The sequence below is a fragment of the Homarus americanus genome, unplaced genomic scaffold (genome assembly GCF_018991925.1).
Source record: "Homarus americanus isolate GMGI-L3 unplaced genomic scaffold, GMGI_Hamer_2.0 scaffold23598, whole genome shotgun sequence".
Lineage (NCBI taxonomy): Eukaryota > Metazoa > Arthropoda > Malacostraca > Decapoda > Nephropidae > Homarus > Homarus americanus.
This window is the reverse complement of record NW_024731054.1, coordinates 5,377,428-5,403,464: the sequence shown is the minus strand read 5'-3', so window position 1 is coordinate 5,403,464 and position 26,037 is coordinate 5,377,428. Positions and strand designations below refer to the sequence as shown.

The 26,037-nt window shown below is 49.3% G+C and overlaps 1 protein-coding gene across 1 annotated transcript; it reads left to right on the top strand.

Annotated features, from left to right (window-relative positions):
- The first annotated feature begins 200 nt into the window (after positions 1 to 200).
- Positions 201 to 1,939, top strand: LOC121867441 (DNA-directed RNA polymerase subunit beta''-like). The gene is made up of 3 exons (XM_042367353.1): positions 201 to 615; positions 725 to 1,193; positions 1,558 to 1,939. Exons 1-3 carry the CDS (start codon positions 201 to 203, stop codon positions 1,937 to 1,939), a joined length of 1,266 nt encoding a protein of 421 aa, XP_042223287.1.
- The last annotated feature ends 24,098 nt before the right edge of the window (positions 1,940 to 26,037 follow it).

Below are 26,037 nucleotides of genomic sequence, written 5' to 3'. Positions count from 1 at the left end.
CACACACACACACACACACACACACACGCGCGCGCATCTACACACACACACACACACTCACACACGCATCACACACACACTCACACACGCATCACACACACACACACACACACACACACTAAATTATCCAACTCAAAGTAGTCAGAACGCCGACTCGTAAATACTGGAAAGCGATGGCCACTGACCACTAACCAATTACTATGGACGTCAGCAACCAGTTAGTATATATCAGCAACCAGTTAGTATACGTCAGCAACCAGTTAGTATACGTCAGCAACCAGTTAGTATACGTCAGCAACCAGTTAGTATACGTCAGCAACCTGTTAGTATACGTCAGCAACCAGTTAGTATACGTCAGCAACCAGTTAGTATACGTCAGCAACCTGTTAGTATGCGTCAGCATCAAGTTAGTATACATCAGCAACCTGTTAGTATACGTCAGCAACCTGTTAGTATGCGTCAGCATCAAGTTAGTATACATCAGCAACCTGTTAGTATACGTCAGCAACCTGTTAGTATACGTCAGCAACCTGTTAGTATACGTCAGCAACCAGTTAGTATACGTCAGCAACCAGTTAGTATACGTCAGCAACCAGTTAGTATCCGTCAGCAACAGTTAGTATACGTCAGCAACCTGTTAGTATACGTCAGCAACCAGTTAGTATACGTCAGCAACCAGTTAGTATCCGTCAGCAACAGTTAGTATACGTCAACAACCTGTTAGTATACGTCAGCAACCTGTTAGTATGCGTCAGCATCAAGTTAGTATACATCAGCAACCTGTTAGTATACGTCAGCAACCTGTTAGTATACGTCAGCAACCTGTTAGTATACGTCAGCAACCAGTTAATATACGTCAGCAACCTGTTCGTATACGTCAGCAACCTGTTAGTATACGTCAACAACCAGTTAGTATACGTCAACAACCAGTTAGTATACGTCAACAACCAGTTAGTATACGTCAACAACCAGTTAGTATACGTCAGCAACCAGTTAGTATACGTCAGCAACCAGTTAGTATACGTCAACAACCAGTTGGTATACGTCAGCAACCAGTTAGTATACGTCAACAACCTGTTGGTATACGTCAGCAACCAGTTGGTATATGTCAGCAACCGTTATATACGTCAGCAACCAGTTAGTATACGTCAGCAACCTGTTAGTATCCGTCAGCAACCAGTTAGTATACGTCAGTAAAGCAGGCGGCCAGTTTCAGCAACCTGTTAGTATGCTCGCTAAACCAGTTAGTATACGTCAGCATCCAGTTAGTATACGTCGCTAAACCAGTTAGGCATACGTCAGCAACCAGTTAGTATACGTCAGCATCCAGTTAGTATACGTCAGCAACCTGTTAGCATAATACTGTACGTCAGCAACATAGTTAGTATATCACATCCAGTTAGTATACGTCAGCAACCAGTTAGTATACGTCAGCATCCAGTTAGTATATGTCAGCAAACCAGTTAGTATACGTCAGCGTTCAGTTAGTATACGTTGCGCATCCAGTTAGTATACGTCAGCAACCTGTTAGTATATACTGTACGTAATATACGTCAGCAACCTGTTAGTATACGTCAGCAACCTGTTAGTATACGTCAACAACCAGTTAGTATACGTCAGCAACCAGTTAGTATACGTCAACAACCTGTTAGTATACGTCAGCAACCTGTTAGTATACGTCAACAACCAGTTAGTAAACGTCAGCAACCAGTTAGTATACGTCAGCAACCAGTTAGTATACGTCAACAACCAGTTAGTATACGTCAGCAACCAGTTAGTATACGTCAGCAACCAGTTAGTATACGTCAACAACCAGTTAGTATACGTCAGCAACCAGTTAGTATACGTCAACAACCTGTTGGTATACGTCAGCAACCAGTTGGTATATGTCAGCAACAAGTCTGGTTCACCTCCTCCCTCCTTCCCTCCCTCCCACTAGTTCAAGACAACAAGTGACGATTCTATCTCCCTCCCTCTCTCCCCTTCACCTCATTCTTTCCTTCCCTCCCTCCCTTCCTTCATTCCTCTTCCCCCCCTCCTCCCTCCCTCACCTTCCTCTTCTCCCTTCACCCTATTCCCTCCCCCCCTCTCTTCCCACCCTACCCTCCCTCTCTTTCCTCCCTTCCCTCCACTAATTGAAGGCAGTAAGTGATGACCTACACCCACGATGGCAACACACAACACACCCTGAGGCTTTATACACCTTCCAGTACACACGAGTTCATTCATAAACACCCGTCACCTTATAGTTGTACGGTGCAGGTACAGTAATTACCCCATTTAGTTAATACGGTGTTAGAGGTGTACCTACTGAACACTGTACCTGTAAACTGTGTTCCTTATGTAAACACGTGTTAGAAGTGTACCATAGTCTGTGTACCTTATGTAAACACGTGTTAGAAGTGTACCGTAAACTGTGTACCGTGTGTAAACACGTGTTAGGAGTGTAGCGTAAACTGTACCTTAAGTAAGAACGTTTTATAAGTGTACCGTAAAGTGTGTACCATAAGTAAGAACGCTTTATAAGTGTACCGTAAAGTGTGTACCATAAGTAAGAACGTGTTAGAAGTGTACCGTAAAGTGTGTACCTTAAGTAAAAACGCTTTATAAGTGTATCGTAAAGTGTGTACCTTAAGTAAGAACGTTTTAAAAGTGTACCGTAAAGTGTGTACCATAAGTAAGAACGTGTTAGAAGTGTACCGTAAAGTGTGTAACTTAGCTAAGAACGTTTTATAAGTGCACCCGAGACGCACTTAAGATGGCCACGTAATAGTGTACCTCCCAAGACCCTTAGAGTGAAGGAAGAGATGAGCCGTGTGGTGATGCTGGAGTGTGATGTGGTGATGATGTGGTGGTGGTGATGTGGTGGTGGTGGTAGTAGTGGTTGTGATGGTGGTGGCGGGAGTATGGGTGGTGATGGTTGTGGTAGGGGTGATGATGGTGGTTGTGGTGATAGTCGTGATGATAGTGGTGATGGTAGTACTGGCGGTGGTGATGGTAGTTATAACTATTAGCAGTAGTACCCGTAGTGATGATTGTGGTAGTAGTTGTGGTGGTGACTACAGCGTGACGGGAGGGAGAGAGGGAGGAACGGAAGAAGAAGCAGAGGAGGAGGAGGAAGGGAGCGAGGAGGAGGAGGGAAGGAGCAAGAGGAGGAGGGAAGGAAGGAGCAAGGGAGGAGAGGAGAGAAGGAGCAAGAGGAGGAGGGAGGAAGGAGCAAGAGGAGGAGGGGAGGGAAGAGAGCAAGAGGAGAGGGAAGGAAGGGCAAGGAGGAGGAGGAAGGAAGGGGAGGCAAGAGGAGGAGGAGGGAAGGAGCAAGAAGAGGAGGAGGGAGGGGAGAGGAGGAAGGAGGAAGGAGGAGGAGGAGGAGGAGCAAGAGGAGGAGGAGAGGGAAGGGAGCAAGAGGAGGAGGGAGGGAAGGAGCAAGAGGGAGGGAGGAGGGAAGGGAGGGAGGGAGGAGGAAGAGCAAGAGGAGAGGAGGAGGGGAGGAGAGAGAGGAGAAGCAAGAGGAGGAGGGAGGAAGGAGCAAGAGGAGAAGGGAGGGCAGGGAAGGGAGGAAGAGGGAGGACGGAGGAACAAGAGGAGAGAGAAGAACAAAGAAGAGGAGGAGGAGAAAGGAGGAATGGGGGAAGCAAGAGGAGGAAGGAGGAGGAAGCTGAATATAAAGATAAATGATCAATAATAAGGACAGGTTTGGTCAGAGAGAGAGAGAGAGAGCCACAAACTGATAGAAAGATAAACAGAGAAAGAGGATAAAGAGGAGACACAGAAAGATGGATTAAAAGTACACAAACAGAAGAGCTCTGTCCCCGTCAGGTGTGTGGTGAGGAGGAGGAGGAGGGAGAAGAGGATGAAGAGGAGGATGAGGAGGAGGGAGAGGTGGAGGTGAAGGAGGAGTGAGAAAGTGGAGGAAGAGGAGGAGGAGGAGGAAGAGTAAAACAGGTGGGAGAGGAGGAGAAGAAGGACGAGAAGTAGTAAGAGGAGGAAGAGGAGAAAGAGGGGGGTGGAAAAGGAGGTGGATGAGCCAGTCAGTCAGCCAGGTAGGTAGGTGTCGGGCTGGTTGGGGGGAGGGGGGGTGATCCAGGTGTAGTTAGCGTTGTGTGGCGCAGGATGTGGCGGTATCCGGCCTCTCAGTGATCGTCAGCACAACCCCTGCCACCATTATGACTCCATTATCCACCATTAACCCCGCCTAGCCTGGAATTAAGCTTATGACACTCGCCTTCAAGAACAGCCAAGAAGTTTTAGCCTCCGAGTCTTCAGTCCCCGGTGAGAACATGCAGGCAGAGAACGAGAACCACCCTCCCCCCAACCCTCCTCCAGGAAGTGATTACTACAGTTTATGGATCGTAAGTGACGATACTGCAGTCGTAACGTGTCCCTGCCATGCTGAGTTAATTCCCAGCTTGCTCATCGTCGCCTCTTTCTCATCGATGGTAACACACACACACACACACACACACTTGAGGGATGGATCTATGGCTTGGGGGGCGATAATGTGTAACGCAGTATCGCCAACATGAGCAATCAGGAGGAGCGTCTGGCGTGTCTCTTGTGTTGTCGCCTCTGACCTCGTAAGACCTACTGGATCATTGGTTACTAGCCTTGAACAACATCATCAGCTCGACCAATTAGTAGTGTTATGGCGATCACCTTTCAACCTGTATTGTATGTTATTATTCCTGATGTAAATGACTGCCTCGCCGTGACCCGCAAGAGGAGGAGGAGGAGGAGGAAGTGGAGTAGGAAGAGGAATATAAAAAAGTGAAGTAGGAAGAGTGGGAGAAGGAAGTGGAGGAGGAAGAAAAAAAGAAGAAGAAGAAGAGAAGGAAGAGGATAAGCAAGAAAAGGATGTTAAGGAAGGAGAAGAAGAGGAGGAGGTCGAGGATAAGGAAGAAGAATGAGAGAAGGAAGAGGAGGAGGAAGAAGGAAGAGGAGGAGGCAGCCTGTGTCTCCCTCCACCCCATAATGACACACGTATGGAAGGTACATCACCTTCCTCACATACTGACGATGACTTATGGTACGAGCATAAAGGGTCAGGCTGACTTAGGTGTCCTCTTCCAGACCTCTTGTTCCAGGCCTCCTGTTCCAGACCCCCTCTTCCAGACCTCTTGTTTCAGGCCTCTTGTTGCAGGCCTCATGCTCCAGACCTCCTCTTCCAGATCTCTTGTCTTTGGCCTCTTTTTCCAGGCCTCTTGTTCCAGACCTCTTCTTCCAGACTTCTTCTTCCAGACCTCTTCTGCCACCTATTCTTCTAGACCTCATGTTCCAGACTTCTTCTTCCAGACCTCTTTTTCCTGACATTTTTCTTCCAAATCTCTTGTTCCAGACCTCTTGTTCCAGACCTCTTCTTCCTGACCTTTTCTTCCTGACCTCTTGTTCCAGACCTCATGCTCCAGACCTCTTCTTACTGACCTCTTGTTCCAGACCTCTTGTTCCAGACCTCTTCTTCGTGACCTTTTCTTCCTGACCTCTTGTTCCAGACCTCTTCTTTCAGATCTCTATTTCCTGAACTCTTCTTCCAGGCTTCTTGTTCCAGAGCTCTTTTTCCAGACCCCTTCTTCCAAACCCATTCTTCCAGTCCTTCTTCCAAACCTCTTCTTTCAGACCTCATGTTCCAGACTACTTCTTCCAGACCCTTTCTTCCAGACCCCTTCTTCCAAACCCATTCTTCCAGTCCTTCTTCCAGACCTCCTCTTCCAGACCACTTCTTCCAGACCACCACCACCACCACCACCACCACCATTTCCCCTCACCGACCTTCTCCACTGGTGACCAAACAATAACAACTATCCTCGATAAACTAACTCAAATCATTACACACACACACACACAGAAGCAGAAAAGTATTAATAATATGAATTAGATCATTTGCACAAGATAATTGAGAAAAGTAATGTATTTTGAGTCTTTGGTGAGAATTGGGTACTTTGATGAGCACTTGGGGTCGACAATTGTTTATGAGAAATGTTTTAACTGAGGATTTAGAAGATTGGAAATTTAGTGTGGGTGTGGGGGGTGGACAATTGTTTATGAGAAATGTTTTAACTGAGGATTTAGAAGATTGGAAATTTAGTGTGGGTGTGGGGGGTGGGGAGGAGTTGGGGTAGGGGAGGAGAGTGTGGGGGAGGGGATTGGGGGTGGGGGAGGAGGAGGTGGGGAGGATTGGGGTGGGGAGGAGGGGGGGTGGGGGGAGGAGAGTGGGGAGGATTGGGGGTGGGGGAGGAGAGTGTGGGGAGGATTGGGGGGAGGGGGGGTGGGGAGGAGAGTGTGTGGGGAGGATTGGGGGTGGGGAGGAGTGCGGGTAAAGAGTGATTGTGTGTGTGGAGGCGATGTGATTGTGGGGCAAACTTGTAGTGGGATAATGATTGTGTTGGGGTAATTGTAGCATATGATTGTGGGGAATAATTATGTGTGTGTGTGTGTGTGTGTGTGTGTGTGCTGGGTGATATAACTGTGTGTGGAGGTGATTGCGTTGGGGTGTAGTGATTGTGTGCTTGATGAATACGCATGAAGGGGGGGAGGGGAAGGTAGTGATTGTGTGAGCAGGGAGACGTGTGTCATTGTGTTTTGGCGGAGAGTGTGTGTGTGTGTGTGTGTGTGTGTGTGTGTGTGTGTGTGTGTGTGTGTGTGCGTGCTTGTGATTATGTGCGGGGGGAAGGTGTGTGTGTGTGTGTGTGTGTGTGCTTGTGATTATGCGGGGAGGGGTGTGTGGTCATATGTGCGTGCGTGTGCGTGCGTGTGTGTGTGCGTATGCATACGTGTGTGATCATGTGTGTGTATGCATACGTGTGTGATCGTGTGTGTGTTTACATACGTGTGTGTGTGTGTGTGTGTGTGTAAGCGTGCTTGAATGTGTGCATGCCTCTGTTACCGTGTGTGTGTTTGTGCATGCGTGTGTGTATGTATATATGTGATCGTTTTTGTGTGTCATCATAAACCATTTAAGTAATAACAATAACAACAACTATAACAACAACAATAACAACCTAACTCACCACTAATTAAATTATCGTCACCTGTCTTTACCTGTACTTACCTGAGGTTGAACACAACACGTAAACAGCACAACCACGCTATACAACTCAAATAAGCAAGGAATAATTTGCTTCACCAATCATTGTCATCCACCTGGCCATATCATCCAGAATCAGCATCCAACCAACATCATCATCATCCCGCCTAAAAAAAAAAATCCCGCCCCCCCAAAAAAAAATTCAAATCCCGCCAAAAAAAAAAAAATCGCCGAGTCATTTACCGTCAATAATGTCTCTCACACAACAAAGCCAAGCACCAATACGAGTCTTTAATTCCCTCACAAATACCTAACAATGAGCTTGACCCCCAGACCACCGTAGGAGACCTCATGATTACCCGAGTTGGCCATTTTTCCCCGACGTATTTCCGGCCATTTACAGATGAATTGAGAACCTCGAATATATTCTCAATTATACTATTGCAGTAATGAAAGTTAATGGCACAAGATGACAGCGTTAGGTCGTGGTTTGAGCATACTGGGTGAGCGTGATACCAGCTTGTGTGTGGAGCATACTGGGTGAGGGTGATGCCAGCTAGTGTGTGGAGCATAATGGGTGAGGGTGATGCCAGCCAGTGTGTGGAGCATACTGGGTGAGGGTGATACCAGGTGTGGAGCATACTGGGTGAGCGTGATGCCAGCCAGTGTGTGGAGCATAATGGGTGAGGGTGATGCCAGCTAGTGTGTGGAGCATAATGGGTGAGGGTGATGCCAGCTAGTGTGTGGAGCATACTGGGTGAGGGTGATACCAGCTAATGTGTGGAGCATACTGGGTGAGCGTGATGCCAGCCAGTGTGTGGAGCATACTGGGTGAGCGTGATGCCAGCCAGTGTGTGGAGCATAATGGGTGAGGGTGATGCCAGCTAGTGTGTGGAGCATACTGGGTGAGCGTGATGCCAGCTAGTGTGTGGAGCATATTGCGTGAGGGTGATGCCAGCTAGTGTGTGGAGCATACTGGGTGAGCGTGATGCCAGCTAGTGTGTGGAGCATACTGGGTGAGCGTGATGCCAGCTAGTGTGTGGAGCATACTGGGTGAGCGTGATACCAGCTAGTGTGTGGAGCATACTGGGTGAGCGTGATGCCAGCTAGTGTGTAAGGAGTTCATGCCTGTGGGCTATTTTTTGTAAGTATTGTTTAATATATTTTTTAGTCGACCTTTGTTGGATGACCCTGTACGTAGGAGGGCAGGGCAAGAAGGGCAATGGGGAGGGCAGTGACAAGGACTTTAGCGGGATAATAGTGAGGGCAATAAAGAGGGCATTGTCAAGAACCACAGGGCGATAATAGCGAGGGCAATAACGAAGGTAGTGACGAGGGCAATAACGAAGAAAGTAAGGAGGGCAGTGACAAGGGCAATGACGAGGGCAATAACAAAGGTAGTGACAAGGGCAGTAAGGAGGACAATGACGAGGGCAATGGCGAGGTCATTAACGAGACACTAACGAGACGATAACGAGACAATAACGAGAACAATAACAAGGACAATAACAAAACATAAAGAGAACTATAACGAGAACAATAACTTTGAAAATAACAACGCCAATAACGAGTTAAGCGAAGCACGTTATTGTCGTTACCTGGTTGAAAAAACTCGGTAGTTAAAGTAAACGGTGAGAATATGCAAATTAATTCACCTGATATATAGCATTAGTGGCGGGATGTTACGTAAGAGAGGGAGGTGTTTGTCTCTCACACACATACGCACACACACACACACACACACACACACACACACACACACACACACACGTAAACCTTCATCTTGGACACCTTCCTTCCTTCCTACCTGGCTGTAGTCATGGTAAGGGGGAGCTCACGGCCTAATCGATCTGTGTGTGTGTGTGTGTGGTCGTGAGGGAGGTAGAGGCAGGTAGACCATCATCAACACCCTCTCCTACCTTTATTTCCTTCACACAACTAATATCAATATCACTTTCTGTTGATTGTCGTGGTGTTCGGTGTCACCATCGTCAGCAGGTCATCGCTGGCATTATCATCCTTCCATACGATCGTTATCACAGCTAGTTCTCGTGTCGTTGTTATTGCTTCCCCAAGATTGTCATCACAGAACAGTTTATTTATTTTTGTAACCCTATGTTTTTGTGTCACCCTCATACCTGTGTTAGTCGTCACCACACCCGGTCATCATCATAACTGTCTAATTTGTTATGATTACGTATTTATGATGATCACTGACAACAAATTCTTTCGTCACCACTGTCAGGTATCTGTCTCGTCGCTACACTCACCTGTCTATCTCACGCGGTGAACAGGTGTCGTCCCAATCTTGATCTTCATTCATGTCTGTCTGTCACTTTCTGGTTGAGCTGTGACGTGTGAACCTTTACACCTGTCTGTTGCTACATGACGCTGATGGCTACCGTTACCATGTTACATACCTGCTCCTTGTCAGGGTCGGTCAGCACCTCACTACCTGCGCTGTACAGTCCAGCGAGGAGGTGAGTGCTGGGCGTCCTGGTACAGTGGACACGCTCGGGTGAGGCGGGCGCTAAGTACAGGCCATCACCATCACCTCCTGTCGTGACAACTATAAATCAATGAATAAAACGCGGGTAAACTTGCCAGCCATCACAGTGTGGGTGAGGACGCCGGGCGGTGAAGCTCCCTCTTGTCTCATCTGCCGCATTACACACACACTGACACAAGACAAACATGGCAGAAAAAAATCAGATTCAGTTAATAATTCCAGTAATGGGAAGTAATACATACGAATTCATCAGATTCCCAGGCACACGCGCCACTGAACCAGCGACGGTCGAGCTGGTTACCGAGGATACACTTCCCGGAAGGAGGTGCTTTTAATCCTGACAAAGTCGACCGCCGCAAGCCAGTTGAGTCAGACCATCTATAACCTTCGGTCGCCTCCCTAAGAGACCCTCGTGGTCTGTGACTCTCACGTCAGAGCGTAATTTAGACGCAGTTGACTGAGGCATGGCGGGGATTACTGGTTTGTTTATGAGTGACCCAGGCAGCTGAACAGCACATGCTGCTGCTGCTCACCAGAGGAGGACGGAGGTGATGGTCACCCTCAAGAGACCTGATCACTCTACTTCACTAACCAACACTATTCAGCTCCGTATTATTTCAGCTCTAATTTAACTGTCACAAACTGTATTATCATCTGAACGCAATCGAAGCTGGTGGATTTTTTTATGGAAAGATCTATCATTGAGGCGAGTAGTTCCCCCCGCAGCTACGGATGCAGTAAACAGTAACACGAGGAAATTACTCGAGACCGTCCCAGTGTGATATTAGGGAGGACTTGTGGTAGTGAGTCAGGCGTCACGTGGCTTGTTGCTGTCTCGACAACCTATTTTTATTAAGGTAAAGTTACGGTGTAATTTTGTTGTCATTTTCGACGTTAATCTTGAGTTTGAGTTAATCAATTAGGAGGGAAAATTAAAGTTGCAGATCTTTGAAAATACTGATCCAGTTTGTAAGAATTAAATGAGAGATAAATTGTGGTAAATTGTGAGTAAAATAATATGAGTGTTAGACTGTCACTCTTATAATGATGATGATGATGATGATGATTGTACAGCAAAATATAGTCATATAATGATGATGACAACGATGATGTTTTACAGCAAAAATATCGTCATATAATGCATACAAATGCAAAGGCACATCAGATACCACCTGTGATCATAATAATAACAATGGTTGCTCCTCGTGTAACGAGGATGGCCAGCCCAAGGGCCACCTAGGCTTGAATTTGTTTAAGGTGTAGAAGCTGTCGCCAACACAACAACTACACCCTAAGTTAACGAGTTACATGACCCAGTGTCAAGGAATAGTCCTAGAAGACCGGACAACTCGCCAACTGCACTGGCTAACCATTACACCGGAACACGATCCGCAAATCGATTAACATCCAGGTTCCCAATTACTGCTGGGTAGACAGAAACAAATGGCGTAAAGAAACTTCACACACACACACACAGACACAGAGCCACCCGGTTATATAAAAAAAAAACTTGTAATATTACAGGTTTTCGTCATTTGTGTTAAGCTGATCACTAACCTAACCTACCAGACCAGACAACCATTCACTCCGCTTCGTAAGAACATAAGAATAAAGGAAACTGCAGCGGGTCTATTGGATCATATACTGGACAGTCCCATTTACACCCAACCCACCATAGAGAACTTCACCTCACTGCGTCAACATCTTACGACAGGTGTACTGAAACTTACATTAATTAACAGTATAGAATAGTCAATATGACAGGGCTTATTGAGCTAAGGTATTTTGTCTGTGATGATGGTCAAGTTGGTTAGGTTAGGTTAGGTTAGGTTAGGTTAGGTTAGGTTAGGTTAGGTTAGGTTAGCAGCAGGAAGACTCTCCCCCACAGCTGGACGGGAGTCACTGAATGAGGACCCAACACACAACCGCGGCAGGAAGATTCACCCCTTGGCAGACTCCAGCTTGGCACATTAAGCGGCGGAAGCATTCAACACGAACACCTTAACGCAGTGGTGGTGGTGGTAGAGAGAGGGGGGGGGGGATGGTGGTGATAATAGTGCTGATAGTAGTGGAAGTGATAGCAGTAGTAATAATGGTAGTAGTAGTAGTAGTATAGTGGTAGTGGTAATAGTCGTGATAGTGGTAGTAGTTGTGGTCGTGATAATGGTGGTGGGGATAGTAGTAGTAGTCGTGGTAGTGGTAATAGTCGTGATAGTGGTAGTAGTTGTGGTCGTGATAATGCTGGTGGTGGTGGTGGTGGTGGTAGTACAACAGTCGCGTTACAGATGTCCTCAATGCCCTCCTGCCCCCCTCCCTCCTTGCTATTACATATTCTACGAGCATCGAGTTGACTATTAACTAGGTAAAGTGGACTACTTTGCCTCGACAATAGCTCCTCAAATGACTGGCTGAGTGCAACTTTCTCGGTTTAATCTAGTCTGAACTGTGGGACGCTTCCTTCTCTTTAGGATCTGTCTATATGAGATGGTTTTCCTCCCTTCCTCCCTTCATCCTTCTCCTTCCCTTTCCCTCTCCTCCTTCTCTCTCACACACACACACACACACACACACACACACACACACATATATAAACTTAGGTTAGGTTAAACAAGGTTAGGTTAGGTTAGGTTTTATATTTCAAACTTCTCTATGAGAGGCTTTAACCCAACACACCCGACGCGAAGCTTTATTTACATAATATCAATGAAAAAGCTTAATCTCGTCAACTACTACTAGAAAAAGCTTTATCTGTGTTAGTACTACTACAAAAAGCTGTATGTCGCCAACTACTACTAGAAAAAGCTTAATCTCGCCAATTACTACAAGAAAAAGCTTAATCACGCCAACTACTAGAAGAAGAAGCTTTAGCTTACCAACTACTAATAGAAAAAGCTTAATCTCTCCAACTACTACAAGAAAAAGCTTTATCTCAACTACTACAAGAAAAGCAATCACGCAACTACTAGAAGAAGAAGCTAGCTACCAACTACTAATAGAAAAGCAATCTCGCCAACTACTACAAGAAAAGCTTTATCTCCCAAACTACTACAAGAAAAGCTTAATCACGCCAACTACTATAAGAAGACGCTTTAGCTACCAACTACTAATAGAAAAGCAATTCGCAACTACTACAAGAAAAGCTTAGCTTACCAACTACTACAAGAAAAAGCTTTATCTCCCCAACGACTACACGCAATTGTTATCTTAATCATAGCGAACGATATATTAGGCATTAGTGATCGTGGAAAAGGGTAACGAGGTGGTAGAGGAAGAGGAGGTGGAGGAAGAGGAGGTGGAGGAGGTAAAGTAGAGGGTGGAGGTGGAGCAAGGGGGTGGGTGGTGGTGGAGGAGGAAGAGGAAGTGGAGAAAAGGATAACGAGGTGGTGGAGGAAGAGGAGGTGGAGGGAATGAAAGAGGGGGTGAGGAGGATAAGAAGAAGAAAATAAGAAAAATAGTCCCGAAATAGTGATAATTGGAAGACCATATATAGAAGAAACGACAAATTGGACACCAGCAACATGGGAGGAGGAGGAGGGGGAGGAGGAGGAGGGGGAGGAGGAGGAGGAGGAGGAGGAAAGGGTGGTGAAGGAGGAGGAGGAGGAGGAGTAGAAGGAGGAGGAGAAGATAGAATGAATACAATATAATGGTAAGTTGTATGTAGTTAAGGCAGTAATTACCACCCCACCCCTAACTCTTGGCTCAATGGTGAATAACATGACAAATTAAATAACTCTTAGTGGTGGTAGTTGTTGTTGTAGTGGTGGTGGTAGTCGTGGTGGTGGTTGTGATGGTGATTGTTGTAGTGTGGTGGTTGTGATGGTGATTGTTGTAGTGTGGTGGTAGTGATGGTGGTTGTTGTAAAGGTGGTGGTGGTAGTGTGGTGGTGGTGATGCTGGTTGTAGTGGTGGTGGTGGTGGTGATGGTGATTGTTGTAGTGTGGTGGTAGTGATGGTGGTGAGTGTAGTGGTGGTGATGCTGGTTGTAGTGGTGGTGGTGATGGTGATTGTTTTAGTGTGGTGGTGGTGATGGTGGTTGTTGTAGTGGTGTGGTGGTGGTAGTGTGGTGGTGGTGATGCTGGTTGTGGTGGTGGTGGTAGTGTGGTGGTGGTGGTAGTGTGATGGTGGTGATGGTGATTGTTGTAGTGTGGTGGTGATGATGGTGGTTGTTGTAGTGGTGGTGGTGGTGGTGGTGGTGGTGGTAGTGTGTGGTGATGGTGGTTGTAGTGGTGGTGGTGGTGGTATGGTGGTGGTGGTGGTGGTGATGGTGGTTGTTGTAGTGTGGTGATGGTGTTAGTAGTACTAGTGGTAATGGTAGTAGTAATGGTGGTGGTAGTAGTGGTTGTGGTGGTGGTAGTATTACACACCTGACATAAAACACACACTTACACACCTGACATAGGACACGCACTTACACACCTGACACAAAACACCACCACACACCTGACACAAAACACCACCTACACACCTGACACAAAACACACACTTACACACCTGACACAAAGCACCACCTACACACCTGACACAAAACACCACCTACACACCTGACACAAAACACACACTTACAAACCTGACACAAAGCACCACCTACACACCTGCAGCGACACCTGTATTTATTAATGACTTCCTCGTACGTTATAAACTTGCTCTGTTCATGGTCGTTCTGTTTATAACTTATGATCAGTAGCGCTTGGTCTATCCTGTTGGCTCACACACCTGTTGGCTGACACATCTGTTGGTTGACACATCTGTTGGCTGACACACCTGTTGGCTGACACACCTGTTGGCTGACACACCTGTTGACCAACACACCTGTTGGTTGACACACCTGTTGGTTGACACACCTGTTGGTTTACACATCTGTTGGTTGACACACCTGTTGACTGACACACCTGTTGGCTGACACACATGTTGGTTGACACACCTGTTGGTTGACACACCTGTTGGCTGACACATCTGTCGGTTGACACATGTTGGTTGACACACCTGTTGGCTGACACACTTGTTGGTTGACACACCTGTTGACTGACACACCTGTTGGCTGACACACCTGTTGGCTGACAACGGTTCAGGTGTTAACAACAGTGTTCACGGGGCTGTCGTGGGTTGAGTGTTCTTACTGTTTACCTTTGTTTTGTATACTCTCTCTCTCTCTCTCTCTCTCTCTCTCTCTCTCTCTCTCTCTCTCTCTCTCTCTCTCTCTCTCTCTCTCTCTCTCTCCTCCTTCTCCCTATTTTCTCTCCTCCTCCTCCTTATCTCTCCTTCCTCCTCCTACTCCCTATTCCCCCCAGCCACTCTATATGAGCCTTCCCCTGCGGTGACTGGGGGGGAGGGTGACCAGGGGCGGCTGCCGTGGTGTTGTTACCGATTTCACAGCCTCCACAGACCAGCCGCCGCCTCCCTCACCACCAACACGGCACCTCTCACACACACCTCCTCCCTCTCACACACTCATTCCCACTCCTCCCTCTCACAATCACACTCCTCATGCACACTCACACACTCCTTTCACATTCCCTCTCACCTCACACTTCCTCTCACACCTCCTCCCTCTCACACTCCTCCCTCCCTCTCCAATCACACTCCTCTACACACTCCACACACTCCTTTCACACATTCCCTCTCACACCTCACACATTCCCTCTCACACCTCACATTCCCTCTCCCTCCACACATTCCCTCTCATACACTCACTTTACTCTCATAAAATTTACCCTTGTCTCACACACATATTTCCTGCCCTCTTACACACACACACACACACACACACACACACACACACACACACACACACACACCAGGGGGCGTGACACGACTAGCCAACACTTGCCCGTTGTGCCAAGGTGTGTGTGTGTGTGTGTGTGTGTGTGTGTGTGTGTGTGTGTGTGTCTTATTCACCAATGACAACAGTAACAACAACAACAGAAGCAGCAACAGTAGCAGCAACAGTAACAGTGTGCAGCAGTAGCAGCAGGTAGACATGGGCAGCTCATTATCCACCTTCCTGGAGCCATCACCGTCGGGATGGTTGGTTCAGCTTCTTTAATCACCAAGATAATTACACAGGTGAGGCTGCCCACCGTCCCCCACTTACCTGTGGTGACGCCCATTGACTTACTCTTTCCCTGCCAGTCACACCTCCCCTTCTTGCCACACCTTCCCTACCCACACCTCCCCTGCTAGTCACCTCCCCTGCCAGCCACATCTCCCCTACCAGTCACACCTCCCTTCTTGCCACACCTTCCCTACCAGTCACACCTCCCATGCCAACCACACCTCCCCTGTCAGCCACATCTCCCCTAACAGTCACACCTCCCCTGCCTGCCACACCTCCTACCAGTCACACATCCCCACCTGCCACACCTCCCCCAGCCTAGTTACCTCCCCTGCCAGCCACACCTCCCCAGCTAGTTACACACCTCCCTGCCAGCCACACCTCCCCTGTTAGCTACACTTCCCTAGCCAGCCACACCTCCCTGTCTGCCATACCCCCCTGCCTACCACCTCCCCTACCTGCCACACCTTCCCTCCTTTGCTATACCTCCTGTCTGCCACACCACCTCTGCCAGCCACACCTTCCTGCCAGGCTTCCTTTATCTGCCACACCTCCCCTACCTCCACCTCCCTCCCTTTGCCACACTTTCCTTCCTCTCCCCTGCTAGCCACACCTCCCCTACCTGCCACTCCCCTGCCACCTCCTCTACCTGCCTCCTCTTCTACCTGCCACATCTCCCCAGCTTGCCACACCTCCCGCCATGCCACACTTTCCCTGCCAGCCACACTTTCCTGCCAGCCACACCTCCTCTGCCAGCCACCACCCCTGCCAGCAACAGCTCCTCTGCCTGCCTCGTCTCCCAGCCCAGCCCTCCCCTGACTGCTGCACCTCCCCTGCTTGCCACTTCCCCCACCCATTTCTGCCACACCTCCCTGCCTGCCACGCTACCCTTGCATGCCACACCTCCCCTTCCTGTCACACTTCTGCTTGCCACACTCTGCCAGCCACACCATCCCTGCCAGCAACACCTCCCTGCCTGCCTAGCCTCTCCGGCCAACCACACCACCCTCACACCACACCACTTTCACCACACTATCCTCACCACACCACTCTCACCACACCACCACTCACCACACCACCCTTCACCACACCACCACTACACCTCACCACCTTCACCACACCACCTTAACCACACCACACACCACACCACCCCTCACCACCCATCACCACACCACCTTCACCATATAATTACATCATAATTCACCTCCACCTGCGAATTAAGGAGAACAAGGTATGGTCATTACGTTTACCTGAGTACTAATTAGCGTGACGGTGTTACAGGTGTAGGTTACAGGTGTAGGTTATGTATTCCTGAAGGAGTACTCGGATGTGCTGGTGACGAAGGAGGCCCTACGGACCGCGCCACTGAAGGCTATGGCGGGTCCGCCTATGAGGATCTGCGGGAAGATGCAGCCGTTTGCCATACACACTCCCCGGTTGATTCACTCTCTCGCCTTCAGGGATTCAGTCAAGCGGGAACTGGATTCCATGGTGGCCCCAGGGTGTCATCGTGCCCGTTCAGTGACGACCCATCATAGTGCCACCCTCTGTAGTCGCTGTGGCTAAGACTAACTTGATGGAGTGCGGATTACTACCGACTTGTCACAAGCAGCAGCCAGGTGTCCCGTCCGCCACCTTCACCCCACACCTTTTGCAGCTATACGGAGTGTGGATCGAAAAGTACAGCACTTCTCGACGATAAGAAGCCCTCTGTGGTTGCTGGCAGATCCCACTGGGATGACCGCGGCCACTTTCGTCACGCTGCTTACGGACGCTTCCGCTACTGCCGTGGCTATGGGATTCGCTGCTACGGGGACGCCTTCTGTCTCCCGTGGTGACGCCCAGCGCCAGGCGACCAACTGCGTGAAGGTAGTGGATGAAGTCCTCCTACGATGAGAGGGACTACCTGACGCATCTTCGCCGCATCGACGAGGTACTGACCAGGTGTAGGACGCGCAGCATCACTCCTGAATGCCGAAGTTCGTCTTGGCCGCACCTGCAGTGTCTTTCTGCGGCTACCGACTCTCAGGGATAGCATTGCTGCGGACCCGGAAAGTTCGCGCCGCCCGGACTTTTGCCATGCCAACCTTACGGATCTCAGGTCTTTCATGGACCTGGTGAACCAACTTCAGCAGGGTACTATACTGGCGTCTCCGCCGCTGCGGACCTCTCCGCCCCTGATGACCCCAAAGAGGACTTTCACGTGGACCCCTGACAACGACCTCGCCTTTCATAAGGTGGAGGCCCTGTCAGAATCCCACCCTGTCCTCGCCGCGACCCAGCGCTCCCCACCGTCCTCCAGACCAGACGCCTCGCGGCTGTACGGGGTTAGTTACGCCCTTCTCCAGGATCATGGTGGAGGAAAGTACCGGCTCGTACAGTGTGGCTCTCGCTTCCTCACCGATGCTGAGTCTCGCTACGCTACCATCGAGCTGTAGCTGCTGGCAGTGGTATGGGCCTTATCGAGGAGTGCAAATTTTACTTGATTGGCCCCTGCAGCACTCGACCTCATCACAGACCACAGGCCCTTGGTCCCCATTCTTAACCACTATTCGCTGGACGCCATCGAGAATCCCCGCCTCCAGCGCCTGAAGAGAGAAGATTTTGGCCTTCGTCTTCACCGCGGCTTGGCGCGCAGGTAGAGTTGTGCATCCCGGATGCCCTCTCCACTCCCCCAGTCAGCCGCCCTACACCTGAAGGCAGATCTGCTCAGCACCAGAGGCGGTTTCTCCGTCAGCAACATCTCGTCACTTTGCGAGCCGTACAGTCCTCGCCAGCACCCAGGCCTCAGTGTCTCGCCACCCGACAACGATCTGGCCGCCCGAACTACGGACCGCGGCACGCCGCGCGACCCTCCTACACTCAGCTCTTGGAAGTGTGAGGACTGGGATCCTCGCGACCGTTTTGACCTCCACAACGCCCTACGCCCGTATTGGAAGATGTGAGGACCTCTACGCGAATGGGGACCTCGTCCTGTACGGTGCCCGTGTGGTCGTCCCTGCAACTCTCCGTCGTCGCGTTCTGGCCCGCTTACACGACAGCCATCGTGGGCAGAACCGCAAGCGCCGCGCAAAGGCAGGCTGTGTGTACTGGCCGAGCATTGACGCGGATATCGTCAATATATGGTCCATGCCTGGCCAGGCCGTGCTGCCAGATCATGCAGCCAGTCAACAGCAAGGCCCTCTTGTGCGACGACAGACCCACCAGGCCCTTCGAGGTCCGTGTCGCCTGATTTCTTCAGCACAGCTGAAACATTCCTAGTTGTCGCCGACCGACTCTCTGGCGGCCTGTGGTGGTAATCTGTGGCTCGGACACGACGTCCGCAGCACCATTCGCTTACTTTCCGGCACCTCTTTCGTGACCTGGGCGTCCCCGTACGTCTGCGAACGGACGGTGGGCTGGTTCACCAGCCGGGACTTCCCAGAAGTTCTGGAGCGTTGGGGGAGTCCGCCACATCGTGTCAACACCTCACCACCACAGTCAAACGGCCATGCTGAGGCTGCGGTCCAAGACAGTCAGCACCTCATCCTCAAAATTGGCCCTTCAGGCAACATAGACTGTGAGGCGTTTGATAAGGACTCCTGGAGTTGCGTAATACTCCCACCCACACAGGACGCTCCCTGCCCAAGATCCTGTATGAAAGGTCACCCTCTCCCTCTTGCGTTCCACCACACGCCAAAGGCCTTTGCAGAAGAGTGGCAGGCCAGAGCCACGAGCTGCGACCACCGCACTGCTACACGTGCCCAGGACGCCAAGGGCTCGGTATGACGACCGTGCCCCGCCCTCTTCAGCCACTGGAGATTGGTGCCCGCTGTCCGCGTCCAGGACCCGACGACGACACGTTGGGACAAGGTGGGCATAGTGATGGGCGTCCGGCCGGTCGCGGGACTTCTAAGGTCAGAACCCATTGGCCGTGTCACAGTGGAGGAACCGCCGCTTCCTCCGGCCAGTCCCCACCCTGCTGCTGGGCCCCTGACCGGGATGAGTCCCCTACACCTCCACGAGGATCCGCCCCACGGTGCACCTCGACGCTCAGGCGACTTAGGACCGTGGTCCGCTCAAGACAAAGGACTATGAGCGTGAGGGGGGAGGGAGATGTCGGTTATGTATCTATGCTACTGTGCCGAGTAGCAACCTTGTAAATGCTTCTGTGCCGAGTAGCATTTATATATCGCCAGTACGTGGCAACACTGCACGTGTTATGTGGCATCATTGCGGGCTTGCCATATGGCAAGGCAGTCTCAGTCTGACTCTGTGGGCCGTGCATGGCACACGCTAGTCTACTTGTATTTCTCCTATCCGTTAATAAATGGTTTCAGTGTTACCCGGTGTTTCCCTACCCATCACTGTCTTCTTCAGGGAACACTTGGAACCTTCAACAGGTGGTTCTCCTTACATCATCCACACACTCCACGTTGTTGACAGTCAGTGATAGTAAGGAGGTTGTCGTACAGGTGTTAATTATATCCTTCAAGGTGGGTTAGGTTAGTGAGGTTAGGTTAGATTAGGTTAGGTTAGGTTAGGTTAGGTTAGGTTAGGTAGGTTTGCTAGATTAGGTTAGGTTTAGGTTAGGTTAGCGTTAGGTGCTTAATCGTCAAAAAACATAATGGTGTGCCTTAACTTCATGTGATCCGACATTTCTTACAAAGTTATTTTTTTCCATTAAATTTCCTCAACTTTTAATTAATATCGTTATGTCTAATGTATCCTTAATTACGTGGAGCTCTTAATTAAACAGACAAAACAGACATTTATCTAAACATTCTAGTTAATTAACCCTTTAATTCGTGGTGCGGGGGATAATCAGACATTGTGTTATGGCTGTGTTATACTCGAGTGCATGTTTGGCCACTGTCTGCGTCACAGCTATTAATCAGACACTGTGTTATGGCTGTGTTATACTCGAGTGCATGTTTGGCCACTGTCTGCGTCACAGCTATTAATCAGACACTGTGTTATGGCTGTGTTATACTCGAGTGCATGTTTGGCCACTGTCTGCGTCACAGCTATTAATCAGACACTGTGTTATGGCTGTGTTATACTCGAGTGCATGTTTGGCCACTGTCTGCGTCACAGCTATTAATCAGACACTGTGTTATGGCTGTGTTATACTCGAGTGCATGTTTGGCCACTGTCTGCGTCACAGCTATTAATCAGGGGCTGGCGGGCAGGAGCAGCCACCACCGTGTCATCAACATACCTGCAGTTATTAAGACAGGTGTTTGGTGGTGTAGCCGGCTGCCTGACTCCATACTTAAGAGACAGTTGAATGCATCGCTTGTAAACACTGCGCAAGGCGGGAGGGGATTCCATTGTACACTAATCTGTTTTGGTGGTGTGACTCTCTCTCTCTCTCTGTGTGTGTGTGTGTGTGTGTGTGTGTGTGTGTGTGCCCAGAGATCCAGTGGGTGTGTGTACAAGGCGATAGTGTTGACAGGTTGAGCGAGACCGAGTCATTATATTGTCCAGGTAAGGCGTGAGAGTCTGCCCTGTGTTGACAAATATCTTTCTTCCTCCTTCACAACACCTAGTGAGGGACATTGGACTCTAATCCACCTTGAGTACAATGATTTAAACATTTGATTACGATGACTTAAACCCTTGATTACGATGACTTAAACCCCGCTGAGTACAATGACTAAACCCCTGTGTACGATGACTTAATCCCTTTGAGTAAAGTGAATCCCTTGAGTACGATGACTTAACGCCTTGATTACGATGACTTAAACCCTCGAATACGATGATTTAGCCCCTTTAGTGAGAGGTTTTACCCCTTTTATCACACACACACACACACACACACACACCTTCAATATCAATAGAAGATCTTAACTTGTTGTATAAATTGTCTAGGTAAAGTGATTTATCTCCCACCTGTCTTATATAAAGGGACCTCAGGTAATCACAGGTGATTTATGAAGCTTCCGGTCATGTGATTCATGGCCGGGAATGATTACCTGCTAATGTGGTATTTATATATCCGTACAGGTGTGTGTTATTGTTACCTGTGTGTCTTAACTCTAGGGCTCGTGGTCCATAGATCTCTCTACCACAAATCACTGGAACAGTATTGTGAACCTAACCTAACCTAACCTAACCTAACCTAACCAGGAATCTACGACGAGCCATTTCATTATATCTGTCTGTTGTGATTAAGTGAGAGACTAGAGTGAATTCCTTTTGGCCATTTGAGTACAGGTGAGTGCCGAATGACCTTTAATGATTACTCCCTCTCATTCCCTCTCTCTCTAAGCGCCTCCACTCTCACCATTTTCCCTCTCGCAGCCTTACCTACTTTCCTCCCTCACCCTTTTCTCCTCCCTACCCCTTTCCCTCCCTCACCCTCTCCTCCCCCTCACCCTCTCCCTCCCTTCCTCACCCCTCCTCTCACCCTCTCCCTCCCTCACCCCTCTCTCCAACCTCACTCTCCAACCTCACCTCCTCCCCTAAGTAAATTGATCCAATATTTCACACGATTACCTTTGACCATCAGCCAGCCATAGCTCGACACACCGCTAATAACCCTCCCTCTCTCCCCATCCCTCTTCCCTCTCTTTCCTCCCCCTCTCACCCCTCTCTCTCCTCCTCACCACACCAGCTACTAAGAATCAGAATGCTCCCTCAGGCTACCACACTATGAGATCCACCATCCATTCCCTCTCAATATCAGAATCGTCTTCTCTAACTCACAATTCTCTTTCCTTCTCAATTTCAGAATTCCTCCGATAAAATTCTAAAACCAGAATTTATAATCCATCCGTAAAACTACTAAAATTCAGTAATTCCTCAATATCTGACAACAATTCCGAAATATCATACCCAAATTCCGACTTAGAGACACTTAATTCCGGTATATCAAGAGAATTCCGAAATACCAGTCAATGATTCCGAAATATTAGAACTCTGATTATCTGGACAATATCTGACTATCTCTGTCTCTGACCATCCCTGAGCACATCTGACCGCCTCTAACTGTCTTTTTACTGCTGACCGCCCCTGACTGCCTCTAACTGTCTTTTACCGCTTCTGACCGCCCCTGACCGCCTCTGACCGTCCCTTGATCAGAGTAAAGTGAAGAAGCACAGAGCCCACAGGAGAGCGCCAGACGGTGTGTATTAGCAGGTAACACGCAAGAGATGGATGTTGGCGAAATTGAATGCACATTCCGATACGGCCATTCGTCTAATGTACTTACGGACGGCAGAGGTTCATAATCAACTAATCCCGAGCATTTCACAGCCACTAATTTCAGTGAGAAACAGCGGGCAGGTGGCTAGGGGAGGAGACTGGAACGGGCGGGCAGATGGGCGGCGGGCGGCAGGAGGGTAGGTGGAATGGTGGGGAAGGAGAGCGGGCGGCTAGGAGAGGAGGAAGACTGGAACGGGCGGGCAGATGGGCGGCAGGCGGAGAGGGACAGTAGGTGAATGGGTGGGTGGAGGGAATCGAGCAGCATCCAGACCCCAGGAGAGATTCTTAAAATTTTCTTAAGTTAATTTTTCCCCATGGTGAATTAAGACATTTTAGACGTAATTTACGATATAATGAAACATTACACTAAAAAAAATGACGATTCCTTTGTTTTTACAGGAATAAAGGATTAGGTTAGGTTAGGTTAGGTTAGGATTACGAGTTCTCAGAAGGTGTTGCATCCTGTTAATCCTTATTGGTGTAAAGGATTGTAAAGGATCTTGTGTATGGTATCCTTAGTGCGTCACTAATCCTAGACCGTTTCATTCCCATTCCTATGCCGATCAGATTCTATTCCCATTCCCATACCGTCACAGTTCCCATTCCCATTCCTATACCGTCAGAGATTCTATTCCCATACCGTCACACACCCATACCGCCACACACCCATACCGCCACACACCCATACCGTCACACACCCATACCATCACACACTTATACAGTCACACACCCATACTGTCACACACACCCATACCGTCACATACACCCATACCGTCACACACCCATACCGTCACACACACCCATACCGTCACACACACCCATACCGTCACACACTCCATACCGTCACACACACCATACCGTCACACACCATACCGTCACACACACCATACCGTCACACACACCCATACCGTCACACACACCCATACGTCACACACACCCATACCGTCACACACCCATACCGTCACACACACCCATACCGTCACACACACCCATACCACACACACCCATACCGTCACACACACCATACCGTCACACACCCATACCGTCACACACACACCATACCGTCACACACACACCATCCCGTCACACACACACCATACCGTCACACACACCCATGCCGTCACACACACCCATACCGTCACACACACCCATACCGTCACACACACACCCACACTGTCTCACACACACCATACTCCGTCACACACCCATACCGTCACACACACCCATACTCTCACACACCATACCGTCACACACACCCATACCGTCACACACTATACCGTCACACACCATACTGCCACACACCCATACTGTCACACACCCATACCGTCACACACCCTACCGTCACACACCCATTCTGTCACACACACCATACCACACACCCATACTGTCACACACCCATACCGTCACACACCCATGCCGTCACACACCCATACCGCCACACACCCATACCGTCACACACCCATACCGTCACACACCCATGCTGTCACACACCCATGCCGTCACACCCATACCACACACACACCCATACCGTCACACACCCATTCTGTCACACACCCATACCGCCACACACCCATACCGTCATACACCCATACCGTAACACACCCCATACCGTCACACACCCATTCTGTCACACACCCATACCGCCACACCATACCATCACACACCCATACCGTCACACACCCATACCATCACACACACCCATATCCATCACACACACACCATACCATCACACACACCCATACTGTAACACACCACTGTCACACACACCCATACCGTCACACACCCATACCGTCATACACCTGCTCGTAACACACCCATACCGTAACACACCCATACCCATCACACACCCATACCGTCACACACCCATACCATCACACACCCATACCATCACACACAATCACTATCACACACCCATACTGTAACACACCCATACCACACACACCCATACCGTCACACACACCCATACCGTCATACACCCATACCGTAACACACCCATACCACACACCCATACCATCACACACACCTACCATCACACACCCATACCATCACACACCCATACCATCACACACACCCATTCCGTCACACCCATACCGTCACACACACACAGGTGAAATAATTCCAAGGTAAAATCGTAACTCCTTAAAACAATCAATACATTCTGAGCAGCTTAGATAAAAACACACACAGAAAAACTAAAAACAGAATGCAATTTGAGAGTACCGCCATCCAGTAACGTAACCTGGGTGTAACGGAGGTTGGTCAGGTCCTGGGGGGGTGGGTGGGGGGAGGGGAGTGGTAGGGGAGTGAGGTGAGGATATAGTTGGGGAATGAGAGGTGAGGTGAGGTGGGGAGAGGTAGGGGAGAGAGTGGGTGGGGGAGGTGAGGTGGGTGGGGGGTGTGAGAGGGTGGGGTGAGTAGGGGTGAGTGTGTGGTTGGGAGTGAAGGTGAGGAGAGTGGGGAGAGAGGGGGTGGGGGAGAGGGTGGGGGGAGGGGTGTGGGGTGAGGTGGGGGTGAGGAGGTGGGGTTGGTGAGGGTGGAGTGAAGGTGGTTGGTAGGTGGGGCAGTGGGGTGGGGGTAGAGTGGTGGTGGGGGTGGGGAGAAAGGATGAGGTTTGGGGTGAGGGAGAGGGTGGGGTTGGTGGGGGTGAGGAGAGGATGAAGTTAGTGAGGTGAGAGGGTGGGGTTGGTAGGGGTGAGGAGAGGTGGGGGTTGTGAGACTCACGTGAATTAGCCTAGAGCGAGACTTGTGGGTTGATTTTAGTTGAGTGGTCAAAGCGATTGTCGTTTGGTTTTGATTGGTTTCGATGTTTATCATTTTTTCCTTGTTTTTTTCTGTTTGTGATCGAAGGTTTTTTTGTTGGTTTATTTGTTTTATGTTTGGTTATGGTTTATGGGCGTTGGTTTCTCTCTCTCTCTCTCTCTCTCTCTCTCTCTTATTCTTTATTTTAGCTTTTCTCTCATCTCTTCTCTCTCTCTCTCTCTGTCTCTCTTTCTCTCTCTCTCTCTCTTATCTTTATTTAGCTTTCTCTCGTCTCTGTATCTCTCTCTCTCTCTCTCTCTCTCTCTCTTATCTTTATTTTAGCTTTCTCTCTCCTCGTCTCTGTCTCTTTCTCTTTCTCTCTCTCTCTCTCTCTCTCTCTCTTATCTTTATTTTAGCTTTCTCTCGTCTCTCCTTATCTCTCTCTCTCTCTCTCTCTCTCTCCTCTCATTGGCTTACAGTTCTCCTGATGCCAATACACCGAAAACTCAGTCAAGCCTCCGAGTTATAATGA